General features: G+C 39.1%; 1 protein-coding gene across 11 annotated transcripts in view; it reads right to left on the reverse strand.

Moving 5' to 3' along the window:
- The window catches only part of ABLIM1 (actin binding LIM protein 1), a 191,912-nt gene that overhangs the window by 24,426 nt on the left and 145,035 nt on the right, over positions 1 to 22,451 (reverse strand). For all 11 annotated transcript variants that reach the window (XR_014586650.1, XR_014586651.1, XR_014586652.1 and 8 more), the window contains 4 exons: positions 16,812 to 16,889; positions 14,322 to 14,477; positions 9,747 to 9,782; positions 8,328 to 8,457 (listed from right to left, as the gene is read on the reverse strand). Coding sequence is in view for 4 of the 11 variants with exons in the window: in XM_083843699.1 (XP_083699825.1) it covers positions 8,328 to 8,457; positions 9,747 to 9,782; positions 14,322 to 14,477; positions 16,812 to 16,889 (400 nt within the window). In the remaining 7 variants the exon portion in view is untranslated. The remainder of the gene's footprint in view (positions 1 to 8,327; positions 8,458 to 9,746; positions 9,783 to 14,321; positions 14,478 to 16,811; positions 16,890 to 22,451) is intronic.

Consider the following 22,451-nt stretch of genomic DNA (forward strand, 5'->3'; position numbering starts at 1 on the left):
CAAGGCTTAAATGCTTCAGATGCAGCTATAAAATCACCCACAATTTATGAAAGCAGAATTTTGTGTTAAAGCTCATGCTTAGGAACCTGCGTTTGCAGAGAACTGAGAACATAATTATTTCCGTTTGTTTATCATTATTAAAAATCACTACAGGTTAAACACAACATTCTCCAATGCCTTCTCAGAAATTAAAACTAAAAAACATCAACAACTAAAATGTCTTGTTTCTAAAAAAAACAATCTTTTTCTAAAATTTTTATTTTACTGCAACAAATCTGCAAAAACAATGTGGAATTGCTGTAAGACTTCATCCATATACCCATTTTTCAGTAAATAGAAATAAATGATTTTCAACTTTGCCCAGAAGAGCTGTATAGGCTTATGTCCTGAGCAGTTTTAAGGTTCCATCTACAATGGGTCTTAGGAACAGAAAACCTTAGGAACTTCATCTTAGAGTTGCTTGGAAATTTTTATGTTTTAGTAGCAAAATGGCACTGTTGGAGGCGAAATTGATTTCTACAAAAATAACACAGGCTTGGTAGGCATCTGCTGAACTCTAGATAGTGCCTAAGGGTCTAGGAAAGGCTGGCAGTTCTGCGTCCCTGACCCTAGCACTGATCTTAATGTGTGTAGGAGATCACAGAAAATGCATAAAAGGGATTTGAAGTGAACAAAAATGACTAGCCATGCTTTGGTCAGTTTTTCAGTATAAGGACATTTTTCTTATGACTTCAAGCATATGAAGCGTCCTGCTGGGTTTGGTGCTGAGTGGTAAAAACAGCTCCAAGTTCAAAGAAAACTGGTGTTCAACTGAAAATGATGCAGCACAGAAACATGCTTATGATGAAATGGGGGAAAAAAAAAACCAACAAAAAAACACCTCAGCAGTTCTTCCAGGAAATCTTTTAGAGGCTAACTGTACAGAAATTTTCAAGAACAGAGTCCTCAGACAGGGAACCCAAGGCTATTAAGAAATCTTAACTAACCTCAACTACCTAAAATGTAAAATGGCTCAGGGGGTGCTTCTTGGAAGGAAATGAACAATCAATGCTCTGGACAATACTGCTTCAGAAACTGAGTTTTCTTTGGTGACAGACTACGTAAATTGGAAGAAGTCTGTGTATCTTCAGTATCGATGTCTTTAGAGTGCGCATACGCAGACCGGAGAGCAGAGCTAACCTGCCTCTACGTGCCTCCCAGTGCCCTGAGGCCAGCCTGCCAGCAGCTTTACGTAAAAGTAGGGGCTGAGCCCACTGCACTGGGGTTCCTTGCTGTGCCTGCACCCAAAAGCCTGTCTTCGTATCTCAGAATAAACTGTAACTGCTTTTGACTCCACGAAGCAATGAGAGCACACCAGTTTGCCAACGCCATGAGAAAAACTAGCTCCTGCTCCCCTGGCATGAACTTTAATGTGTGCATGTGTAGATGGGGGATGTGAAGTAATACTGGAGTCAGTTTAACACAGAAATCAGTCACTGGGCCCACCGTGTGATTCACAAGCTAAATTCACAGAATCAGGCTAAGATAAGTCAGTATGCAACCAACACTGAGCTTTCTGCCAACCTGCAATTTAGTTGCTTTACTTCTGAACAGACAAGAAACCACCTCAACAGAACCTAAGTCCTAAGTCCTTTTCATGTGTCATCAAGCTGCCGTCCATCAGCTTATCCAGATGTGTAGCACATGTTTCCCAACAAATCTGAAAGTCGTGAAGCAGCCAAAGCATAACTGTTTTCCAGAGCAGAACTTTCAGCTACATCCACAAAACCCTGGAAATTTATCACATGCACTGAGTATTTCATTTCAGAGACCCGTCTTGGGGCAGGAAAAGAGGAACCTGTGAAAAACAAGGCCCAGATTCACTATGGAGGCCTGTAGATTCATTATGGGAAGGTCTGGGAGTAGAGGAAACCTCCCCCCTTAACTTGGTGCTCTTTTCAGACAGAAATCTTATGGGGGCTTTGCAATCTTCTTGAATGCCTCTGAAAAATTCTAGGCATGTAAGATGAAATCCTGGGTCTCAATGAAAGTTTTGTCTCTGATTTCAGTAGGGTCAGGGTTTCTTTCATTCACGGACTTGTTTTGATTCTTTCATAGCGAAGACAGTACTTTATTGAGACAAGCCCAAATTCAATGGAGAGACCAAATGAGCTTAAATGAAGTCTGAGTTGATGTATATTATACCCTCTCCCAGCCTGTTCAACATGTAAATTACATCAACAAACTCTAACTAAGATTGCCTTAGGCATATTTAGCCCCCTCACTTGTTAAAGGCCTTAAAATCTGGCCTTGTCTGCAAGGCTTGAGTATTACGCTGGTTTAAGCATTATGCTATAGGTAAACACACAAACTGGTCTAAATGTCAACTTTTTTTGGCTTGATGATACAAAATAACACAGGTGTATGTGGCAACTGTCGATTTCATTATCATTATGTTGATTGGAAATTACGCCCCTTTACTATAGCAGTTTTGACATGACCCGTATTCTCTGACTCCTAAGAAAATCAACACAAACCAAAACACTACAGCTTTATGAAATCTTTCATACAAATTTACACCAATTTTACCTTCCTGCTCAAAGTACAAGTGACTTTGAAAAAGGCCAAGTACAAAGATATATGATACTTATTCGTTAAATCATTGTAAACATATCTATCCCATCTAATTAACTCCAGACAGTGCTCCAGTTCTCATCTCAGATGTATTCACAAGGGTCTGACTCCCTAGTAGAAAAAGATGTTACTCTCAAGGGTAAAATAAGGCAGTTCTTTAAACTCTGACAATTGACGGTTATGATATCCAAGGCAAACCGCTACAGACAAGATTATCAGGGAGTTGCTTTAGGTGCAGCCGGTACCAGACCAATCTCCCTTTTCTGCTAGATGGATGTAAAAACAAAAAGAGGGTATGTGGACACTTGGTATACAAGGAGAACAAATGCAGAACCATGTGGGAAACCCAGCTCAACCCACCAGTGGGTAACAATAGCTTTATATGAACATGGAGTAGTGAAGAGGACACACAGTATAGTGCAACTGGACTTGACTCAACACTACCGGAATGATTAAAAAAAAATTACCACACCAAACCCCCTAATTATATTCAGAGCAAGCTATACTGTCTCCTCCTATGAAAACACGTTCTCCTACATGTTTTGACAGGCACAGGACTTATTTAGCAGAAACATTATCTCTCCCTATAATCTTGTATGCATATAGTACATATACACATATATACACCACGTGGGTTTTCTGAGTGCATCTGATTACAAACTATCTTCCATCATAACCTGTTCAAAGGACAAGCCAGAGCTTGCTCTGACTTCAGGAACACGACAAACATTTGTTCATCTAATGTTTGGGTTTTGTGAGAGCTCCATTGATCACTTAACATGTTGGAAAAATTATGAAGGTCTTCAGGCCTGTTGATTTTTTGTATTTTTCAGTGTTTTGTAGACAAAGATATTCCAATGCCTACTTATCTTCAACTAAAACAAATGAGAGAAATAATGATTTTTGCCTAATTTCAGTGTACCATAGGACTTTATTGTATCTTTACCTGTTATATAGGAGAAAGTACTATTACCACACATTTCTATTACACAGGTACAAATCGCTATCAAATTGTTCCTTCTGATAGCGCTAATAAATTAACAGCATTAACTTTCTCACTGTGAGATCTGCAATAAATTGATGATCCTTCTCTGAAGCTTCTGGAGCTTTTCTTATGTCACTCATCCTGCTGGGACTGTGAATCTACCAGTTCCCTGTAGGTCTTAAAACATCTCTACGTAGCTCTTTTAGCTGGAGCATCTCTTTCTTCTGTCCTACCCATCCTAATATCCACCAGAACAGCCAAGTTCTCTTCATAGTTACTACTTTTTCCAGCATGTATGGATGGACATCACTCAGAAGCATGGCTTACATTTGGCTGCACTGCTCACTGAAAAAGCTCTTGCTCGTGTCCTTTATTGGCTGCTATTTTCACAGTCTGCATGTCATCAGGAAGCTCTGCCTGCAGTTTTACTACATGTTTTATTTCAGATCATTAATAAAAACATCCCAAGTTACTTTATCTATGTATGCTTTATAGAAGTTTGAGTTTGACTCAATGCTCTGGCGGAGCTCAGCTTGCAGTGGTGAACTGAAGCCCAAGAGCGCACTTTTTGTTTTACTGAGTGGCCTCCTTCCTCCACAGAGAAGAAAACCAAAAGGAAATGAAAACCACGGGGACAGTCCCACCACGTTAACCTGTGAACCACACTGAAGTGCTGTAGGTCACCTTAAGAAGGTGCTTCTTTTCCTCGACTGACAATTAAGAGATTACTCTTCCAACTGAGCCATGTGAATTACAATCTGTGAGTACCTGCTGCTTGCCCCCTCCCAAATGCACCACATCCCCAGATGGTGCACATGTCACAGTGATATGAACCACAGCTTTGGGAGCCTTGTTTAGTTACCACACGTGAACCCTGTACAGGCCTAAGACCTTTATGTAAAATTTTCAGAAAATGGTAGATTCTTACAATGTTCTATGTGCATCTACTTCATAAGAACCATACTCACCCCTTTGTCTACAGCACTTACAATTCCAATTGGCCTTTTGTACCAATAGCTGAGATACAGGACTAATCTACACATGAATATCTTTGAAACATGAAAACAACAGGCACGGTTTTTCAATAGTTCTTCTGATTTATCTTCCGAAGAATCTATTTTCTCAACAGAAAAAGAATGAAAATGCCACTTGAAAGAGTGCAGGTAGTAATTTGGGTTAACAGCAAAAAAAAATGTTGAAATTGCAAGGGTTATGGATTAACTGCATGCTGAAATGAGCTGTGTATCTATTTTTAAGGGTCCCAATCTTTTAAGTTTGAAGTGAGGTGTGTTTTCTTGTTTTTATAGTGATATAATAGGAAAGTTGAAGTGCATATTAACAAAAATCATCTAAGGAAAAGCAAAACTAAAATTAGTAATGGTGATCTGAATGTTTCAAGAGAGATAACATTGAGATCTATTAGCATTTATTGAAAATGCATGGCAACAACTGCCTTGCAACCATTTTTAACTCCAATTTCTGATTATCTCCATTAATCCATGGTGCCAGAATAGAGTTTGTGCTCAACATACTCAGTTGCCTCTTCTTGAGCTTTCGTAGGTGATATAAGCTATGACTGTCTCCCCCAACATAAAGAAACAGCCCAGCCAGAGAATGCTCCAGTAGGAATAAAAGTAAAACCACATCCAGAGAAAGCAAGAAACTAAAAGCTTGTTGAGCTGAATGAGCTCTTTGAAGGGAGACATAGAAAAAACTCCGCCCTCAAATCAAATAACAAAAAATTACAGGTTAAAAAATGAGAAATGACCAAATCCTCAGGTAGCGTAAATCCTTGCAACTCTACTGACTTCAGCAGAGTTTGCTGATTCTCACTAGTTGAGGAGAGGCCTAGAGATTTTATTTCGTTGGGCACTAGTTATTGCCAATAGGATTAATAATGATTCTTTTCCTTATTGCCATTGATCTTGATATAATCTGTGTTGTTTTTTTTTTTTTTTCTCATATTTTTTGGGTCACCTTGGTCTTATTCAGGCAGTATTTGTAGTAAATTTTTAAATGTGTGTTTTAAGAATGGGGAAATAATTTGACATGCTAGTTGCTGTAAGGGTTGTTATATATTACTTTAGGAAGAGGCTAAGTTAGGCACGTATAGGCTCTAAGCAGTAGATGATAATGCTTCCCTCTGTATTTCTAACAGGGAAATTGCTTGATGACTTGTCAACTAGGGCCCTTAGAAATGACATATTTCCTCTAAGAAAGGACATTATGTCTATTCTACCAGTGTTTTAAGTGTAACGGCACATTTCGAGGCATGCTCAGCTACGCAGCCAATGATAACCTTACGAAGATGCACCTTATTAGCTTTGACAGAATGCTAATAAATCTCCAGCCCGGAGGGTACTCCTTGGAGAGGCCTGGCTCCTTACCTTTGACATGGGGGATGAAGTGGTGTCGGAAGGGGGAGTTGGGGCGGGAGTCATGGTGAGCGGAGCTGCGACTGCTAGTGCGCAGGTATGACAACCGCTGCACACCAGTAGGGAGCAGCTCTGCGGCAGCAGGGAATCGGGGGGCAGAACAAAATGAAAACAAAGAAAAATAATAAGAGAAAGGCAGGGAAGGAGGCTTCAAAGGAAGAAAAAAAAGGCATTAAACAATTAGGATTCTGAAAAGGAGGAAGGAAAAAAAAAAAGGTTAAAAGACATACCAAAGGGTTCATAAACATTAGACAAAGTTACAGCAAGTAGATGAAGAGAGGCTCAGATTTGAACTGCATTACTAATTCAGCGTAATATTTACTTGCTTAATGAGCTTTTTATCTATGCCTTGTTACCAGAAAATAGCCTGCTGCCATCATGCAAACATCACAAACATTGACGCTCAATTAGTTAAGAAAGCAGCTGTTTTGAAAAGTGCCTGATCAACCCCATGTCAGTCAAGAGGCATGCAAGCTGCCCTCTATTGTTTTAAGGCATTCCAAAAACTCTACCAACGTCAGCTAGGGCATCACGGTAGGAAAAGGCTGCAAACTTTTTCAAAACTTGTAGCACTCAAATTTTGAAGAACCTGATGCTGACAACGTCAACACAGTGCTTCGCTTCTCTCTCAAGGGCTAGCTGGAAGCCAAAGAGGAGTTACTTGGGGCCACTGCATTTATTCAGAGAGAAGTTATTCTTGCAAATAACATGGTTACAAGAAGTGATATTAAGAAAAGAATGTTAAATATACACATGCTATTATTCAATATGAATAATACTGGAGGAAAATTATAAATTAACAATCACCCCAAAGCAGGGTAGCAAAGATCAAAATGATGAATTCTACAGATTTATGTCTGTGTCATACGAGAAAAAAAAACAGGTTAGCCAAAGATGAGATCATCTGAACAGAGATAAGCTTAAACAAATATCTTCTCGGAAAATCCCTCGGGCTGCGAACTTTTGAAGATTTTACATTTGGACCCAAATTCTTGCTTGAGCCCATCCGCCCATCAAAGAATTACACAAGCAGAGCCTACTTCTGAGGAACATCCTTGACTGAACACAGACAAAAAAAATCAATCACAGTAAGTTCTGGAATAAGTCTTGGATTTGTTTATGCCTCTGATACAACCGATACAAATGGAAAAATCCCCTTGAAATTGCCAGAAACAAGAGACAGAAGTTTGCAGCTTTTTCATGCTTTATAAGTCTCTCGGTTTTAGTTATAATGTCATCTTAAAACACAGTCATGTTGTCAGCACTAACTATCAGACACAATTTGCTTCTGTCCCACCTCCCTTGGGCCCATTAAATAAGGCATTCACTGACAGACACAATTAGCTGCTTTCAGCCCACCCTTACTAGGAAATGGCTCCAGCACTCAAGTTCCACAGTGGTGGCTCTACAATTAATCTTTAATTTTAAAATTGCAGCTGCTATTGTGGATGGGCCTTTGGCATGCTAAGTGTTCGTCTGCAATCACCAAGGAGGATGGAACTGCACGATTGTATCACTTATTTTAAAAACGGGTCACAAAGATTTAATTCATTACCATAAAGAATAAATCAATCTTGAAAAGTATTCAATGAATTGCATTTACAGATACATTTTTATGCAATTTGGGCGTGGATGAACGCTTAATTTTCAAGTATTGCTTTCCTATACACAACTAGTAATTTGAATGCACTTAGAACCTGAATGACTGTACATTCTCTGTATTATACACAGAACTTGTGCATCACTGCTAAATCAATAAAAAAAAATTGTATTTTTTTATATGTCCCCTAGAAAATGTCTATGGCTTCAATTAAAAAAACCCAAAACTATCTTGCAAAGCATGAGTATGTTTAAAAAGTGACTAACAATTCAGAATATGCTGGGTTATTTATTTTATATAAATATTTTTTAGGAGGGAGGAATCCTACATCTGTGACTTCTCTATAGTCAAGCCATAACTTTTGTTTCTAAGATGTGATACTTTTCCCAAATTCCTGAACGAAGGTTGTGTTTCATTGCTGTAAATTGTTGATCACTTCCACAAACATACATACATTTAGAAAATAATTAATCAGAAATAAAACCAGAAGATCAGTATTCATGATGACACTCATCAATCTACGGCAAAAGACTGCATCAATCATGAACAAAAAACACAGGTAGAGGAGAAGATATTAAAATAGGAAACAATTTTTCAAATGACTGCTAAGAGAAACAAATGCTTATCTTTGCCACTCGGTGACATAGTAAAGAAACACTACTTTTATACATGCTTCTAAGGCAGTTGCCCTTACCAGGTCTGTGGAAATGCTGAGGGGAACGTGACATGGTGGGTGTGTAGCTGTGACGACTGTACACTGGAGAATTAATGGAGCCCTGACTAGTAGACCTGTGAATCATGCGATCCCGAACATCTTGATAACCCTGCAGAATAGAAGCAATTAAAAAGAATTCACTAGTAAATATAAACGTGCATTACACATTTCTTTTAGCAATGCTCAACGTTTGTGGATCTGCAGATATCAACAGAAGCTACTGAAACAACAATATTCCCTAAGCTTTCAACCCATTTCATTGTTATTGTTTGTTAATGATCTGTTCAAAGACTGATCCATTTTTATAGTCAGTGTCAGAGTTCACTCTTGGAAGGTTCTAACTGCACCTGTCATTCAGCGTAATTTCTATTAAATCTTATGTAATCCTAGATTTCCCCATGTTCCTGTGATTCAATAAGGGAAGTTGCCTGTTCAGAGGATGCCTGTGCTGCAGCACATGGCACAGGATACACGAGCCAGCCTTCAATTAGCTAAGGTGGAGACCAGCAAGAGTTCAAAAGAGGCAGCTCAGAGCTCTGTGGCTTAATTTACCATGTGTCTCAACTAGCTACAAACAGGGTTTTTAGTACCCAAATTAGATCTGACGCCCCCACCCAACCATCTGAAAACATGACACCTTCTTGCACAGCAAAACTCAGTTTTCTCAGTTTCCTGGAAAACAAACCAAAACAGAACAAACCAAAATAAACCCAGAGCCAACAAAACAAGAAAACACATGCAAAGCAAAGCAAAACAGGACAAAATGGATGAGAGCAATTTGAATGCACAAAGAATTACAAATTTTATAGTCACCTTATTTTTATTTTTATTTTTATTTTTTTAAGCATGTAGCAATCACCGTGACTTTTATGTTGCAAACAAACACGCTACACCCCCAAAATGAAAATGCTTATGCAATGGCATCTATAGGAACCTGACAAATAACTCTACAAATATTTAATGTTATCATAATGTTCAAAACAGTCCCCAAGGAAAACCAAACCATAGTTATGTTTTCTTCGAGGCAAAACTACAAATGTTTTAGTAGCAACCATGTCTTCTTATTTAAATGCTTAGAGCAGCGTTTTAGCTCATGTCAGTCATCCGTCTCCGGAGATCCTGCCTGTGGCAACCAGAAGAATCAATGTACAAGAAGTGACCTCTGCTGGACAAGTGGCTCTGCTTTATAGACAATAATTAGGTAGCGGCACGAGCTTCATTTCTCATACAATCTGTCAATGAAAGCTTAATGTTTTCTTTTTAATTTTCCTTAACTTTCAATATTCAGAAAACATTTCTACATAGCAAAAAGAGATCAGATGGGTAACAAAATCAACACCTGCATTTGCTGAAATGAGCTATTGTAATCATAGTAAGATTATGTTCCACCAAACTTACTTCTGCAGAAGGGGTAGGTGATAATGTCCTTGGAGACTGCAAAGATACAAAAAAAAAAAAAAAAGTAAGGTTACAGAATCATCACGGCATGTTTTGGGCTAGAAAATGGCAACCCAGACATATAAAATGGCAATGAAGACATAACTGAGGCCATTGTAACACCGTAACTTGCTTTTTCCACATTGCTCAGGAATTGGTCCATAAATCATTGAAGCAATTAAAGTCTCTGGGAGAATCTTTATAAGCGTGATTAATTCAGTCAAATATCATGCAACAACATCTCTCAACCATCTAATCATTGTGGTAGTTAAAGCATATCTGTAGAGATCAGAATCAGAAAGGGTTATTAATTTAATAAGCATGCCTGTTATGAAGAAATCTTTAAAGTGGAAATCAAAAGTAAATAATCTTAACTCAAAGCTTTGCATGGCGCCAGAAGTAGAGAATGACTTCCAGGATGAAGCATGCTGTTCCTCCAACACACATACTCTGGCAAAAATCTCCTTTTCCTCAAGGCCTTACATTTCACAGCCAATGCAAAGCAGCACGTAGTTGTCACCAACATTGATATGATCTCTCTCTATGTTAGCTTTGTATTCATCCATAGTTATGCAAGGAGAACAGACAGGAATTTCAGCATGTATATTGAAAGAAGTATGCAAAAGCCAGCGGTAAGAAATACGCGCAATAGTTATGAAGCGTTTCTATTACAGAGATAGGGAAACTGAGGCAAGACGTGCCTTTAGAAATGAAGCATAAGATCATGCATAAAGTGGTGGTACAAACAAGAATAAAGGCTATGTATGATTACCAGTTATGTGTCTTTTATCACAAGACAATTTGAAGCTGGAAGATCAGGATTTAAAATATTTATTCTTTTATGCATTAAATTTCCATATTACTTAATTGCCATAGCAAACACGGCAAGAGATTATGCTCTTAAATATGACCACAGTTGTTACAGGACGACATAGCTGTTAAGATAATGTCTCAGCACCAAAACTGCTGATTCTGGTTTAACTTTTACAATAATGCACAACAATAGTTAGTCTAAAATGTATGCTCAGTTTCTGGTAATAACCAGAAATTCACCTCTACATTTTGCAGTGTGAGACCATTAACTCTCACAGAGCCGGTAACACTGGTGATTACTGTAAATAAACAAATTTCCATAATCTGTTGAGGTTGCCTACTTGCTCAGGCAACGTAAATGGTTGTCACAGGAATCTAAGACTGGGAAGGCAACCCAGAAAGCGACTTGCTGATTCCATGACCAACATTTCAGGTATTTCCACTCCATCACTAACTGACATCATCTCATTGCTTTTTTGGAAATGGAACCACCCTCTGCAGCCAACTCATTGTTTCATCACGCATAGGTGAACTGCTGTATCTCAAATTCTGAGTCATGCTTCTTCAGAGCTTATGAAGTCTTTTAAAATCTGTTCTGTTGCACAAATCTTTACACTAGTCAGTTCAAAATACGCTCTGCAGTAGACTGTGAAGACAAAGTTCCAGAATAGTAAGCCAGTGGAAACACAAAGTGACGTCTCCAGATATTAAAAACAACAACAACAAACTTTGGTAGAGCTGTAGGGAACAAAATTACAGCAAAAAAAAAAAAAAATTTACAGCAAAATTTCTACTCCCCACGGCAGGCTCAGTCTTCTGTCACTTTGAGATCTAAGGGGCTGCTCTGATGCCTGCAGTCATGCAGATCATTCTTGGAAATTCTGGGAAATCATCTGGGAAATTTTGGCATGCAACATTTTGGCCACATTTACAGGTATAATTTTACAATGCAACTTCCAGCACTTTGTACTGATCTCATTTTAATTGCCTTTTGAATGAACTACCAGGTACGATGCCTGCTCCATTTCGAAGCACCTATCACATTAGAAAAAAGCAGTTTTCACATTTACAGCAGTTTATTTACTGAAAGCTGCTACAGACAGCTATTGCTCTCAACTGACAGAATACTAGAAGTAGAGAACGCACAGGGTAACGTTGCTTCTCTCAATGTGTATGCAGCAAAAGTCGGAGCTGACGAAAGACTTGATTCCTGTGCTAACCAGGTTGCTGCTAACGGGGCAGAAGTTAAAGGCCTGAAGAACCTGAGCAACTTCGACTTTCTAGAAGTTTTATCACTGCATTAAGGGTCAGCCTCAATAGCAAAAAAAAATAAAAAAAATGTACTGATTTCAAGCGAACACATCTTCAAACAGCCACAGAGCACCAGAAGGCTCATTTCTCATCTGTTTTGTGTGAGAAGCTAAACCACCTCTTCACGACCTTCTGGCTGCTGGTGGATCTGTAACTCAAGCATCCAGTGTCTTTAACTAAAATGTCCAGCTCCCGCTAGATGGTGCTGTGGGAAAGTGTTTCTCATCACAGATTTATAGAAAAACAAGATTGGGATTTAACCGAACACCACAAATTATTGGTGAGAAACTTTTCAATGCATTTCCCTTTTATTTCAATAAAGAAAAATGTCTCGTGCTGTCTTCGCACTTTCTGTAGCTGAAGTATACAATTTTCTTGTAGTTTATTCCCTGTAATTTAAGGTTTGTTTCCACTACTGGATTAATTTTGGTTGCTCTTACACACCTGCCTTGTACACATGCACATCTTTCTTACCTGAGTTTGATTTTTTTATATATATTTTTTAATTTATGTAAAGGGCATTTCTAGGGTGCAAGCGTAAAGTCAGGCTCACATTTTATTTAATCCCACCACATATAAACGCTTTAGAAAAAGAATGCAGGCTAAATTGCTTAAAGTCTGTAAATCCCTGCCACGACTAAACATGTCACCTCCTTTGCTTTTTAAAGATGATAGCAACTGATATTCGAAGATTAAGTGTCACTCATATACAACAACACAAACACAAAGTAAGAGATCACTCCACCCCTGATGGGCTTGTGCTTTCATTAGGGAAAGGGAAGGGAGGAGAAATAGGGACAGAGAGGCGAGGTGAATTGCCCAAGGTCACAGTAGTCACCAGTAGCATTGAGTAGAAAACCCAGATCTCTTGAAAAGATGGTGAGAACCATTTTGTTTCAAGAACAAATTTCTGTAGTCACCAGAAATTAGTTGGATTTAATGCTGGTGATAATACAGGGTAAGAAAACCCCAAAGGCTTTTGCCTATTCCTGGAACAAGCATAAGGGCAGACAGTTTCCAACATATGCCTTTATCAGTGAGCAGCATCCCCTTAAGGATTAACAAAACTGGGTGAAATCAGTTCTTCCTTTGTGACTAACAAGAGATTTGTGTCTGTAGATGGTTCTGTGGAATGGCTCAGATCTGTTGGAACTGCTCAGAGATCACCAATACATCTCACAGGAGTTATGAATCATATGTCAGCTGGATTCGCTGCCAGCCTGAATTTGAGAGCAGAAGTTCTGTAATATTCTGACCTGTTAATCACCTGTTGTATTCCTGAGCCAAACAGTCTCCTGAATTTCCTCAAGTTAACTTATAATATAGCTCACAATTTAAGATTAGTCCTATGAAATATCAATGAACAAAGTACAAAAGCAGAGAAAACCAATCTATTGCTGAGAAGAATGCTTTGCTAAGAGAGATTATCTTAGTCACTTCAAACCATCTGTGCCTGAATGCTCTACTGTACTTCCTTTTTCCTCAGCATATCTTCATACTTAATTCAGTTACTGTCAGCTAAAGTCACCGAGATAGCAAAGAAGTCTATTTCCACACCCATTAGATTTGCATTCTGGAAATTAGATTTACAGTCAACTGGTAATACCTGACAAAACCTGCTTCATGATCTGCATTTGAACCGTGTTAATAGTGGTTGCAGCTATAGACGTTCACCTGAGAAAACTGAGGGACCCTACAACCTGAAAGATATCTTTAAATACAAATTTAAGAAAATAAATGAGACGATTGTTTCTCTTGTTGCAGGATAAAAGAATCTACTAAATGTCGGGAGTTTACAATGTGAGGCAGCTATTTCCATACTGCAACTAACCTGCTTTTCCAGGTGGAAGAGCATTTCATCCTGACCTATTTCAAATTTTATCCCATATGTATGTCTGGCAAAGTGCTCTGGAAACGTATTTCCCTTTGGTGTGCAAGAGAGAAAGCATTCTGCAGCTCTTAATCCTGTTACTGCCACAGAACATTATGGTACTCCTCATATTCTGTTGTGAGCATTGGTGCTCTACAGCAACGTGCCTGGTACAGAGCACAACACCAAGCTGGCTTTTGCCTCGTGGTCTGGATTTTGCTGCACCCAAAGGCTAGAATATGCATGCGAATTATTAGCAGAGACACACACAAATGGCCTGCAACCTGCTCCCCGTTCCTCTGCCAGCAGCTGGTGTTAATGCAGGCAAGAAGTGGACCTGTGTGTTTAACTGTGCAGCTTCCCCACGTAACGCATCGTCACGACTGTCCCCATTAAGCCCAGATCAAACACAAAAAGCACTTTGAATAGCAGCAGCAACAATTCTAAAGAGTGTCAATTAGAAATTATTTCAAAAGAGGATAGAAGCGTAGCAGGCTTTGAGTAAAGCTTATAGCAGAATGGGTTGCTTGTCGGTTCATTACCTCTCCAAGACTCTGTCTCTCCTGTCTGTCCTCGTAGGCGGAAGTGTAGAATGGCTCATAAGTAATTAGGTCTGGACGTTCAATGTCATAAATGGCCTTGACTTTGGGAATGGCTGCTAAATCCTTGTAATCAAGGATCTCATTGTCTACTTTTGCCTGAAGGTCAAAGACAGAACATAAATTAACTTACACAAATGCACTAGTAATTTCTATTTTACACAATTTATGATTTTGTGTATTTGTTATCACACTGTTGCCATGGAAAAACCCTTTTTGGCACTCTACACACAAAGTGGCTGCTTCTGTTTCTTCTCCAAGTGGGCCTCCCTCTAAAAGCACACAGTGTTTTCTGAGCTTAGGAAAGAAAGAACATTGCATATACAGATGTCACACAAAAGTTGCTTATCAACAGTACCGAGCTGGAAACTACAGCTCCACAAATGACTCATTTTGTGGCCTAAGGCAAGTCATTTCACCTCCGCTCTTATTTTCCCATCTGCAAAATGTGCGATAATATCAATTTAGATTGCAGATCACAGAGACTGTGAGAGGATTCCATGCAGGAGACCACAGACAGAACGCCAACCTATAAATCTGCACACGAGAGGAAATACAACTCATTACAAGGAAATAAAATGGCAAGCAGGACTAGTTGTCGGGACTAGGCATCAAACTCCCAGCTGAAATTATTATATTGCACTCATCACTTAACCTATGCGCAAACTTCTAACTAAAGCATTTATTGCTTACTAACAGGATACCAAGTAGTACTAACATTGACTATTTTCTCACTAAAACTGCGAGATGTTCTTAACTAGTTTGAAACTGGGAGCAGGAAATCAGTTCTAAAAAGACAGTTGTGGCCATCAGAGGGAGCTGGAAAGAGGTCTTACATATTGTTTAGGTAGCTAATATTTTCTCTTAATTAAAAGAAAACTTGTTAAAAAAATCAGCATACATTCTTAACTACTTTACAGAAGTAAACTTGATTTTTAAAGCTAATAGGGAATATTCAATTTGCTTTTCACCTTTTCTACTAGGTATTTTAGTTATTTATAGGAGGCTGCACAAGAAAACAAGGCTGATCTGTTTCTACTCTCATTCAGTTCTGTTCTGCCTGAGTACTAGCACATAATGTCTTTATATTTAAGTGAATTTACCTTCCTGAGCCCTTCTAACAACCACTAGTCTTGGTGGTTCTTAAATAACACCATAAATTAAATACAATACAAAATACTTCTGATTGAGAAACAAGGCTTGAAATAGTTAGGAAATCCACTTTTTAATGGATTGTGTAATGTTTTTACCGCAGTCTGTTAAAGAGCTGCAAATATGTCTGGACATTTTAAATCCAGTGTAAATTACCATAGATATTTTCACAGACCCCACATGTTGCCCTATAGACTCAGTTGTTCAGCAACAGGTGAAGCTACAGCTTATGCAGGTGATATTACCAGAAGGATGATGGCAGTTCTCCAGGCCATGCTCTGTGGTTTGACAGCTGCAGTGTGAACACTTTGGACATATTAGCTGTTTTTTAGGTTGTTGTTGAAATGCACTGAAGAACTAGCACTTATCTCAAACTCAGGACTTGAGATCTGTAATTTTGGTAATTTTTCTGCGTTATAATACATGTAACAAATCTGTATGCCTTACATTTTCACCTATATAATCTTAAGGTTATCTACAAAATGAGTGATTCAGCATTAAGTGCAGGTAACAGAAAAGAAAGTCTGCCCTGTATCTGCTGCTTCTTCCAAACATAACCTTTGTCTTTGACCCCTCATAATGGACTCTCTCTCACTAACTTGCTTTCCTGTCATTTTCTTCTTCGTTATTATATTCCACTTCTCCCTTGGATACTGTGCAGGTTGTCTGGAGCACGTTTTATATGAGGACAAAGGCTATATGGACTCTTAAATGCATGCAAGTTCTTGGAAGTGTAGGTTATATGCATTGAAATACAGCAAGTCTGAGAAGGTTGAGCTGTTTTGTTATTCATCCAAGTACAGCTGATTTCATACTCTGCCTCCTTAGAACCGAACTTAGTAGATGACTTCTTCTGACCCTGGAAACTCCTCTGCCAAGAAAAAAGGGGCACTGACAATACTGAAGTATAGTGGTAAATACTAAAAGTGGTATTAGAAGAGGAGAAAAAAAATAACTCTTTGAAATGTTGGGGCAAACTTTCTGTGAATGTATTTCCAACTGCAATTTCTAAGATCTGGTCAGGCAGCTGACCTGTCTGCCTTCTGTCCATCTTCACATCACCAAGTGGCTTCAGGAGATTTACTAAATCTTTATGTGGCCTGGAAAAAGCCTGCCCTGCCCTTGAAATTCTGTGGTGATAAAAACTACCCCTGTAATGGTGCTGAGAATTTTAACAATTTAACCACTGAAATGAAGGCATTAGCATCAGTATAGAAATGTTTTATTTCAGCACGAAGTATTTCACATTCAAGCAGCTCATTCATCAGAAGAAATACTTACATAGATAGTGTGGCCTGGTGAGCCAGGTATACTGGAACCTGGTCTGGAATAAATACTTTCTGATGATGTTCTCGTAGGCTGAAAAACAAACAGGAACTTTTCAGAGCCACCTGAAGCAATTAACATTGGTAACTTTGGTTTTAAGTGAAGAAATCTGCACACATCTTGAAATTAACCGCATTTTGGAAAAAAAAAAAAAGTCAAGACAAATGCAAGCATTCTGGCATATTTCACAATCTTATGAGGCAGGTGTGGGCTTTTGTTTTTTTTTTTTTTTTTCAGGGGAAGGAGTGTTGTGAGGGAGGAATGAGGTTTTCTAAATCATATGGTGTAAAAGACTGACAACAATGATGAACAAAACAAAACGACACCTGCCAGAGACACTGCAAGTAGCCATATAACGTACAGTTCAGGACAGTCCTGCTGGTCACTTTATCAAAATGTTAGTTCACAAACAGCTAGAGATTATCAGCAGCCATTGGCTCAGCAGCCAAAATTGTTGAGAGGAGCACAGCACACACGTCATTGCTTTCCAGGTGTTCAGTCACTGGATTTCCATTATGAATATGGAATTGAATTTGGCCCTTCTCAGCAGAAAGACCAGAAATCTTTGGCTTGGAGCTGTTCCCTGCATCTGCAGCACAACTTAGATGCAACCTAAAAGCTAAACTGTTGGTTGAAATTTCATGATTCTCCACACTGCAAAACTGAAGTTTAGTGCCAATGTCCTGCAAACTGAAATTCAGGAGAACAGCTGCACCCCTACAGAGTGAGTGCTGCCGCACATTCAGAGGATTATCTAACACTACATCAGTACTCAACGGACACTGATCCCCTAGCAAAAGTTTTGTGAGAGGAGAAAAAATAACTTGGCACTGAGATGTGGGGATCCTGAAAACCTGACAAATTTGAAAACCACTTATTTGATCAAAAGTCACTCAAGGCTATTGGGGCAATAACTCAAATATAGCATGCAGCAGACAAAGGTAATCAAAGATCCCTCTTCCACTTGAGAAGCCATTTTTGTTCCCTAATTGACTGTGAAGAACTAACTCCTATCATAAAGTAATGCATCAGCAGATGACTCTGAGAACAGTGCAGTGGGTTCTTTCAAAGTCACCAAAAATTAAGCCGCCTTAAGCAGTCCTTACCTCTTGTCTGTTTGTGACGATGCACTAAGGAACCTTCCAGTCACACACTGGTGAGAAACAAGACTAAACAGCTTGGTTCACTGATTTTTCTTAGGAAATATTTGGAGTGAGCAAGGCTACTGGACATTTCTCATCCCTGAAACACTCTCAGACTCTTTCTACCTTTAATTTCATAGCCAGGAAAGCTACTGGAACCATCCTTACAAAAATGCTGAAGACTAGCTGAGGATCATACAGCAGGATTCCTCTGACTCCCTCTGTGGAAATGAAATCACCATATGCAGGGAGGGTCAAAGAAATAAAGGGCTTTGAACACATTCCACCAAAAAACGTGAAGATCCAGATCAAATAGAGAGCAGATGTGGCTATGGAATGACATGGTCACCAATCCCCTCAGGAGTACGTCTGAGAATGCCTTCTCAGCCGGACCTTTGTATGTTCCTTTCTTTTTCCCTCTGTAGCTGCAAATTCCTAGGAAATTTGTTTTTCAAAGGAAAAACAAAACAAAACAGTCCCCCCCACACACTTGTTTGATGGAAACGTTACAAGACTTAAGCTGGCTATTGCTGAGAAACACTTCATCCCCTTTGCATTTTGCCATTTCACGCCACTGAGCGAAGACACATGTAACGTGCTGCTGCAGTTGCTATGGAAAACCACTGTTTTCATTACAACACAGGGAACACCATTAAGCACTTGAGGTACTGTTAGGGGCGTCTCTGTTACCTTTCACTTTTGGCAGACATGCTTTATGAGTTTTGTCTGATTAATTTTCCCTCTTGCAGGAAAACAAGCATGAGAGCCAGTTACGACTTCTTCTAAACTGGCACGCCTCCTGGGTTGCTTTTCCCTCTGGTTCTTTGTAATCTCTTCAGGAAATCAGAATTTTTCAGCCCTTGCTTCAACTCTCAGTCTCACCTCTTAGTGTAACCGCTAAAATCTTCTTCAGCGAAGAAAAATTCCCTTGTGCTTATCACTTCAGCGAGTTTATTGAATACAGTCAGCCTAAGAAGACAGTTTCAGCAATGCCCTGCTAACAATTCTTTTAAGTGCTCTTAGTTCAGGAGTACAGGAGCAGTTGCCAGATGGACTGGCAAGTCGTAGCACCTGTTCTTCATTTCCCCTCCGTGCTTCTGCTCCAAGTTCCTCATTACTATCCCATTAACACGGCCACGAGCCAGATATGACGCTCTCTAAAACCACTTTTCTGTTTTCTGTAACAGTTCCTGTGTACAGCAGTTTAACCTGGAGCGTCTGATGAAGTTCCACGTTCCCCAGGCAGGATGCCACCCTACCTGAGCACACGGGGGTTATCTGCTGAGCATCTGAATGCAAGCAGACCTGCTACTCTGCGCTTCCTCCATCAGCTCCCAGCCCTGTATCTTGACTGATTTTACAACATACCCTTGAAGACAGTGCACGGAAGAGGACTTCTGCATCTACTTTCATTCTTGCTGCCTCACTTTGCCCTACTTGTTTTGAATTACACTGACTGTTTCCATCGCAGATGGCTATTCTCTGTAGACTCTGCCGTTTCCCATATGGTCTGGAATCCTTCACAGATTTGCACCTTCCCCTAAATACGACTGCTCTGCATTTAAGAACATTTCTGCTCTTTGCCTTAACAAACCTACATTGAAGATCCCTTGATATAAACTGTTAGTTTTGCAAAGTTTTAGGCTATTAGACAACTATAGCAACCAAGAGGCCTATAATAACTCCTGACTGAAAATCTGTGGCTGGGTATGGCTTTTATTACATTGTACATTATGTTTTCATTATCAGTCGAGAAACCCTGTCTCTGTAGCACCATTGTGACTTTACTACTTAAACAGGTGGCAAGAGACACATTGGCTGATGAATTCTCTACTGATGTAACTGGTCTAAATCCCATCCTAGAGAAGAGCTGGATAAGAACACAGGTTAAAACTGGAACGGCGGCAAACCCTGACCTTCACTGGAGATATCACATGAGCATCTCTTCAACACATACAGATAAGAAAATGAGAGACTTCTTTAATATGAATGCATTCCTCTAGAGGTATTTCATTCCATCACAACAGACCTGTGACACTTGTTCTATACTCCCAGCAACAAAGTTAAGCTGGCTTACTTCTGCAAATGGATCTGGAATATTCTTTGCATGACCGTGCTTGTTCTTTAGGGATTCAAATAGAGCTTTTCACACTGTCACTTTTTTCAGAGAAATTTAAATCAAATCTTTGTTAAGAACTACAACTATTTTTTTCTTGTGGCATGGTCGTTCTCCACATTTTTTAACTGTAGAAAAGCTGTTTCTTTTTTCTTTCCTCCTCCATCCAAATGGATGTAACACTGGTAAATATATTAACATGGGATGTCTGTACCACATATAGGAAGTTTTTGAATGCATATGAAAAAAAACAAACAATAGAAGTTCATACATATCATTAAAGTAGCTCAGGGAAACAACCAAATCACAAAGCAGATGAAATATCTGTAAGACTTCTCCGTATTTCCCACTTTATCACAGACATCTTATTTTTATGTTTTTGATCTTCATTTCATGCATTTGTCCTCAATGCAAAAGTTCTTTACCAACTTCATTTGCAGACTGGCAGAGGTAACACCAACTGTCATGCTCTTGATGCTCATCCTGTTAGGTTCATTGTGAATTTTAATGCTCAGTTATCATACCACCCATGCATATGCCCCAAATTAATTAACTTGTTATTTTATTATTAGATTACAAAGCTTAACATGTTCATCTGCATTTACCTCAGCTTGTCATGTCATCATGCATGGCACATCATCTAAATACATAACTTCTTTTAAGAAAAACATCCACACTAGAGCCATTCACATCATCCAGATACTGCTGTAATGTGGTGGCTGTGGCTTTTTGAAGTACAGATGTTCAAAAGCATGCTCTACAGTAACTAAGTGCAGGCAACCAGATCAAAACTGATCCCAAGAACATCTGGCCAAACAGATGCACTATTGTTTAACAAAGGCATCGTCAGCGTTGTTTACAGTACCTGCCTTAGTTTTTTGATAGAGTTCATTATGCAAGGCGGTGATAATAGCTGCAGAAAAATGAATATGTTTTCACTTAATAACATTTAGCAGCACAGTTTAAGCAAATTCTCTAAACCTCAGAAGCTACTGTAAGTGAAGCGTATTTATAAATAAGCTAAAAAGAAGATTAGGGTGTAATTTATTCTACTCAGCAGCCACAACTTTGCAATAGCAAAGAATTTGGCAGTCCCAGTACAATACTTGCTACTGGAAGTACCTGCTTCAGCAACTGCAAGGCTTTACAGAGGACAGAAGTTTTTTAGGTCTTGGAACCAGGGCTCATTGGAGACAGGTTTCCCATGGATTTCAGTAATTTTCAGTGGCAGTGTACAAGACCAATAACGCACTTCAGTGCTACAGCATTCATTGTGCCTGTCTGCCAGTTGAACTGTGCCCTTCTTACAAGTGTGTTACCTTCAAATGCACGGAGTACTTCAGTATTTCACTTCCTTAAAAATCTACAATATATGTGCACCAGGACAAAGCTCGCGAAAAGGTTTAGTTCAAAGTCACACAGACACATATTAATAGGTTACAAGAATTTTTTCTTCCCTTTCTAGACAAAAAGGCCAGAAAGGAGAAGGAATTTTCAGTTCAGTCATTGAAGGCACACTGCTACCATATGTAAGATCTTTTACAAGACTACTCATGCAAATGCAGTCTTCACCAAAAGTAACCTGAGTGGAAAGCAGAAAAAAAATGAATACTTTGAATGAATGAAATTCAGAACATACTGAATTCAATGGTCAATTTCTTATAGAATTCACAAGATTTGGCTTACTTCCTCAAAAATTCTTAAAAGAACTTTTTTTGTGTGTGTGCGCGCGATAGGTAGCAAGTATGGTTTTAAAAACACTACAGTCATCTTTTAACTCAAGACATTATCCCCTACAAGCTAGTTATTTCAATTTGCTGGGTTCCTTCTTACATTTAGCAAACAATTAACCCCAGTAAACATGTGTCTCAGTCCACAGACAGCCACTCATGGCAAACGATAAGCAATTACTGCACAAGGTTTATATTTCTTTTATGTTCCTTTATACCTTTTATGTTCCCTTATATTCTTTTCCTTTCTTTCTTGCACTGCCTTTGGCATCTAACTCCTAGCGAAATGCCTAACTTCTAACTCCCACTGATTTCAATGGAAGCTCCAGTACTCAAGTTTGGCAGCTCAGCACTTTTGTTGGGCTGGTCGAAGATGGTGGTGTTGATGCCTGATGTGTGATCACTGCATCAGTGGCATTTAAAGTGCTCGGAGTAAAGTCCTGTTTGAATCGCACACCAAGGATTGTCTTCTCCAAATTATGTACACCATCCAAACAGTTTTCAGCAGGTTTATCATGTGATGAAGAGCTGCCGTAGGCATACACCTTCTCTTGTCTTGCCTGTAATCTGCCACCATATTAGTAATAAAACACACATACAAAATGGA

Source organism: Anser anser (assembly GCF_964211835.1).
Source record: "Anser anser genome assembly, chromosome: 7".
NCBI classification, from domain to species: domain Eukaryota; kingdom Metazoa; phylum Chordata; class Aves; order Anseriformes; family Anatidae; genus Anser; species Anser anser.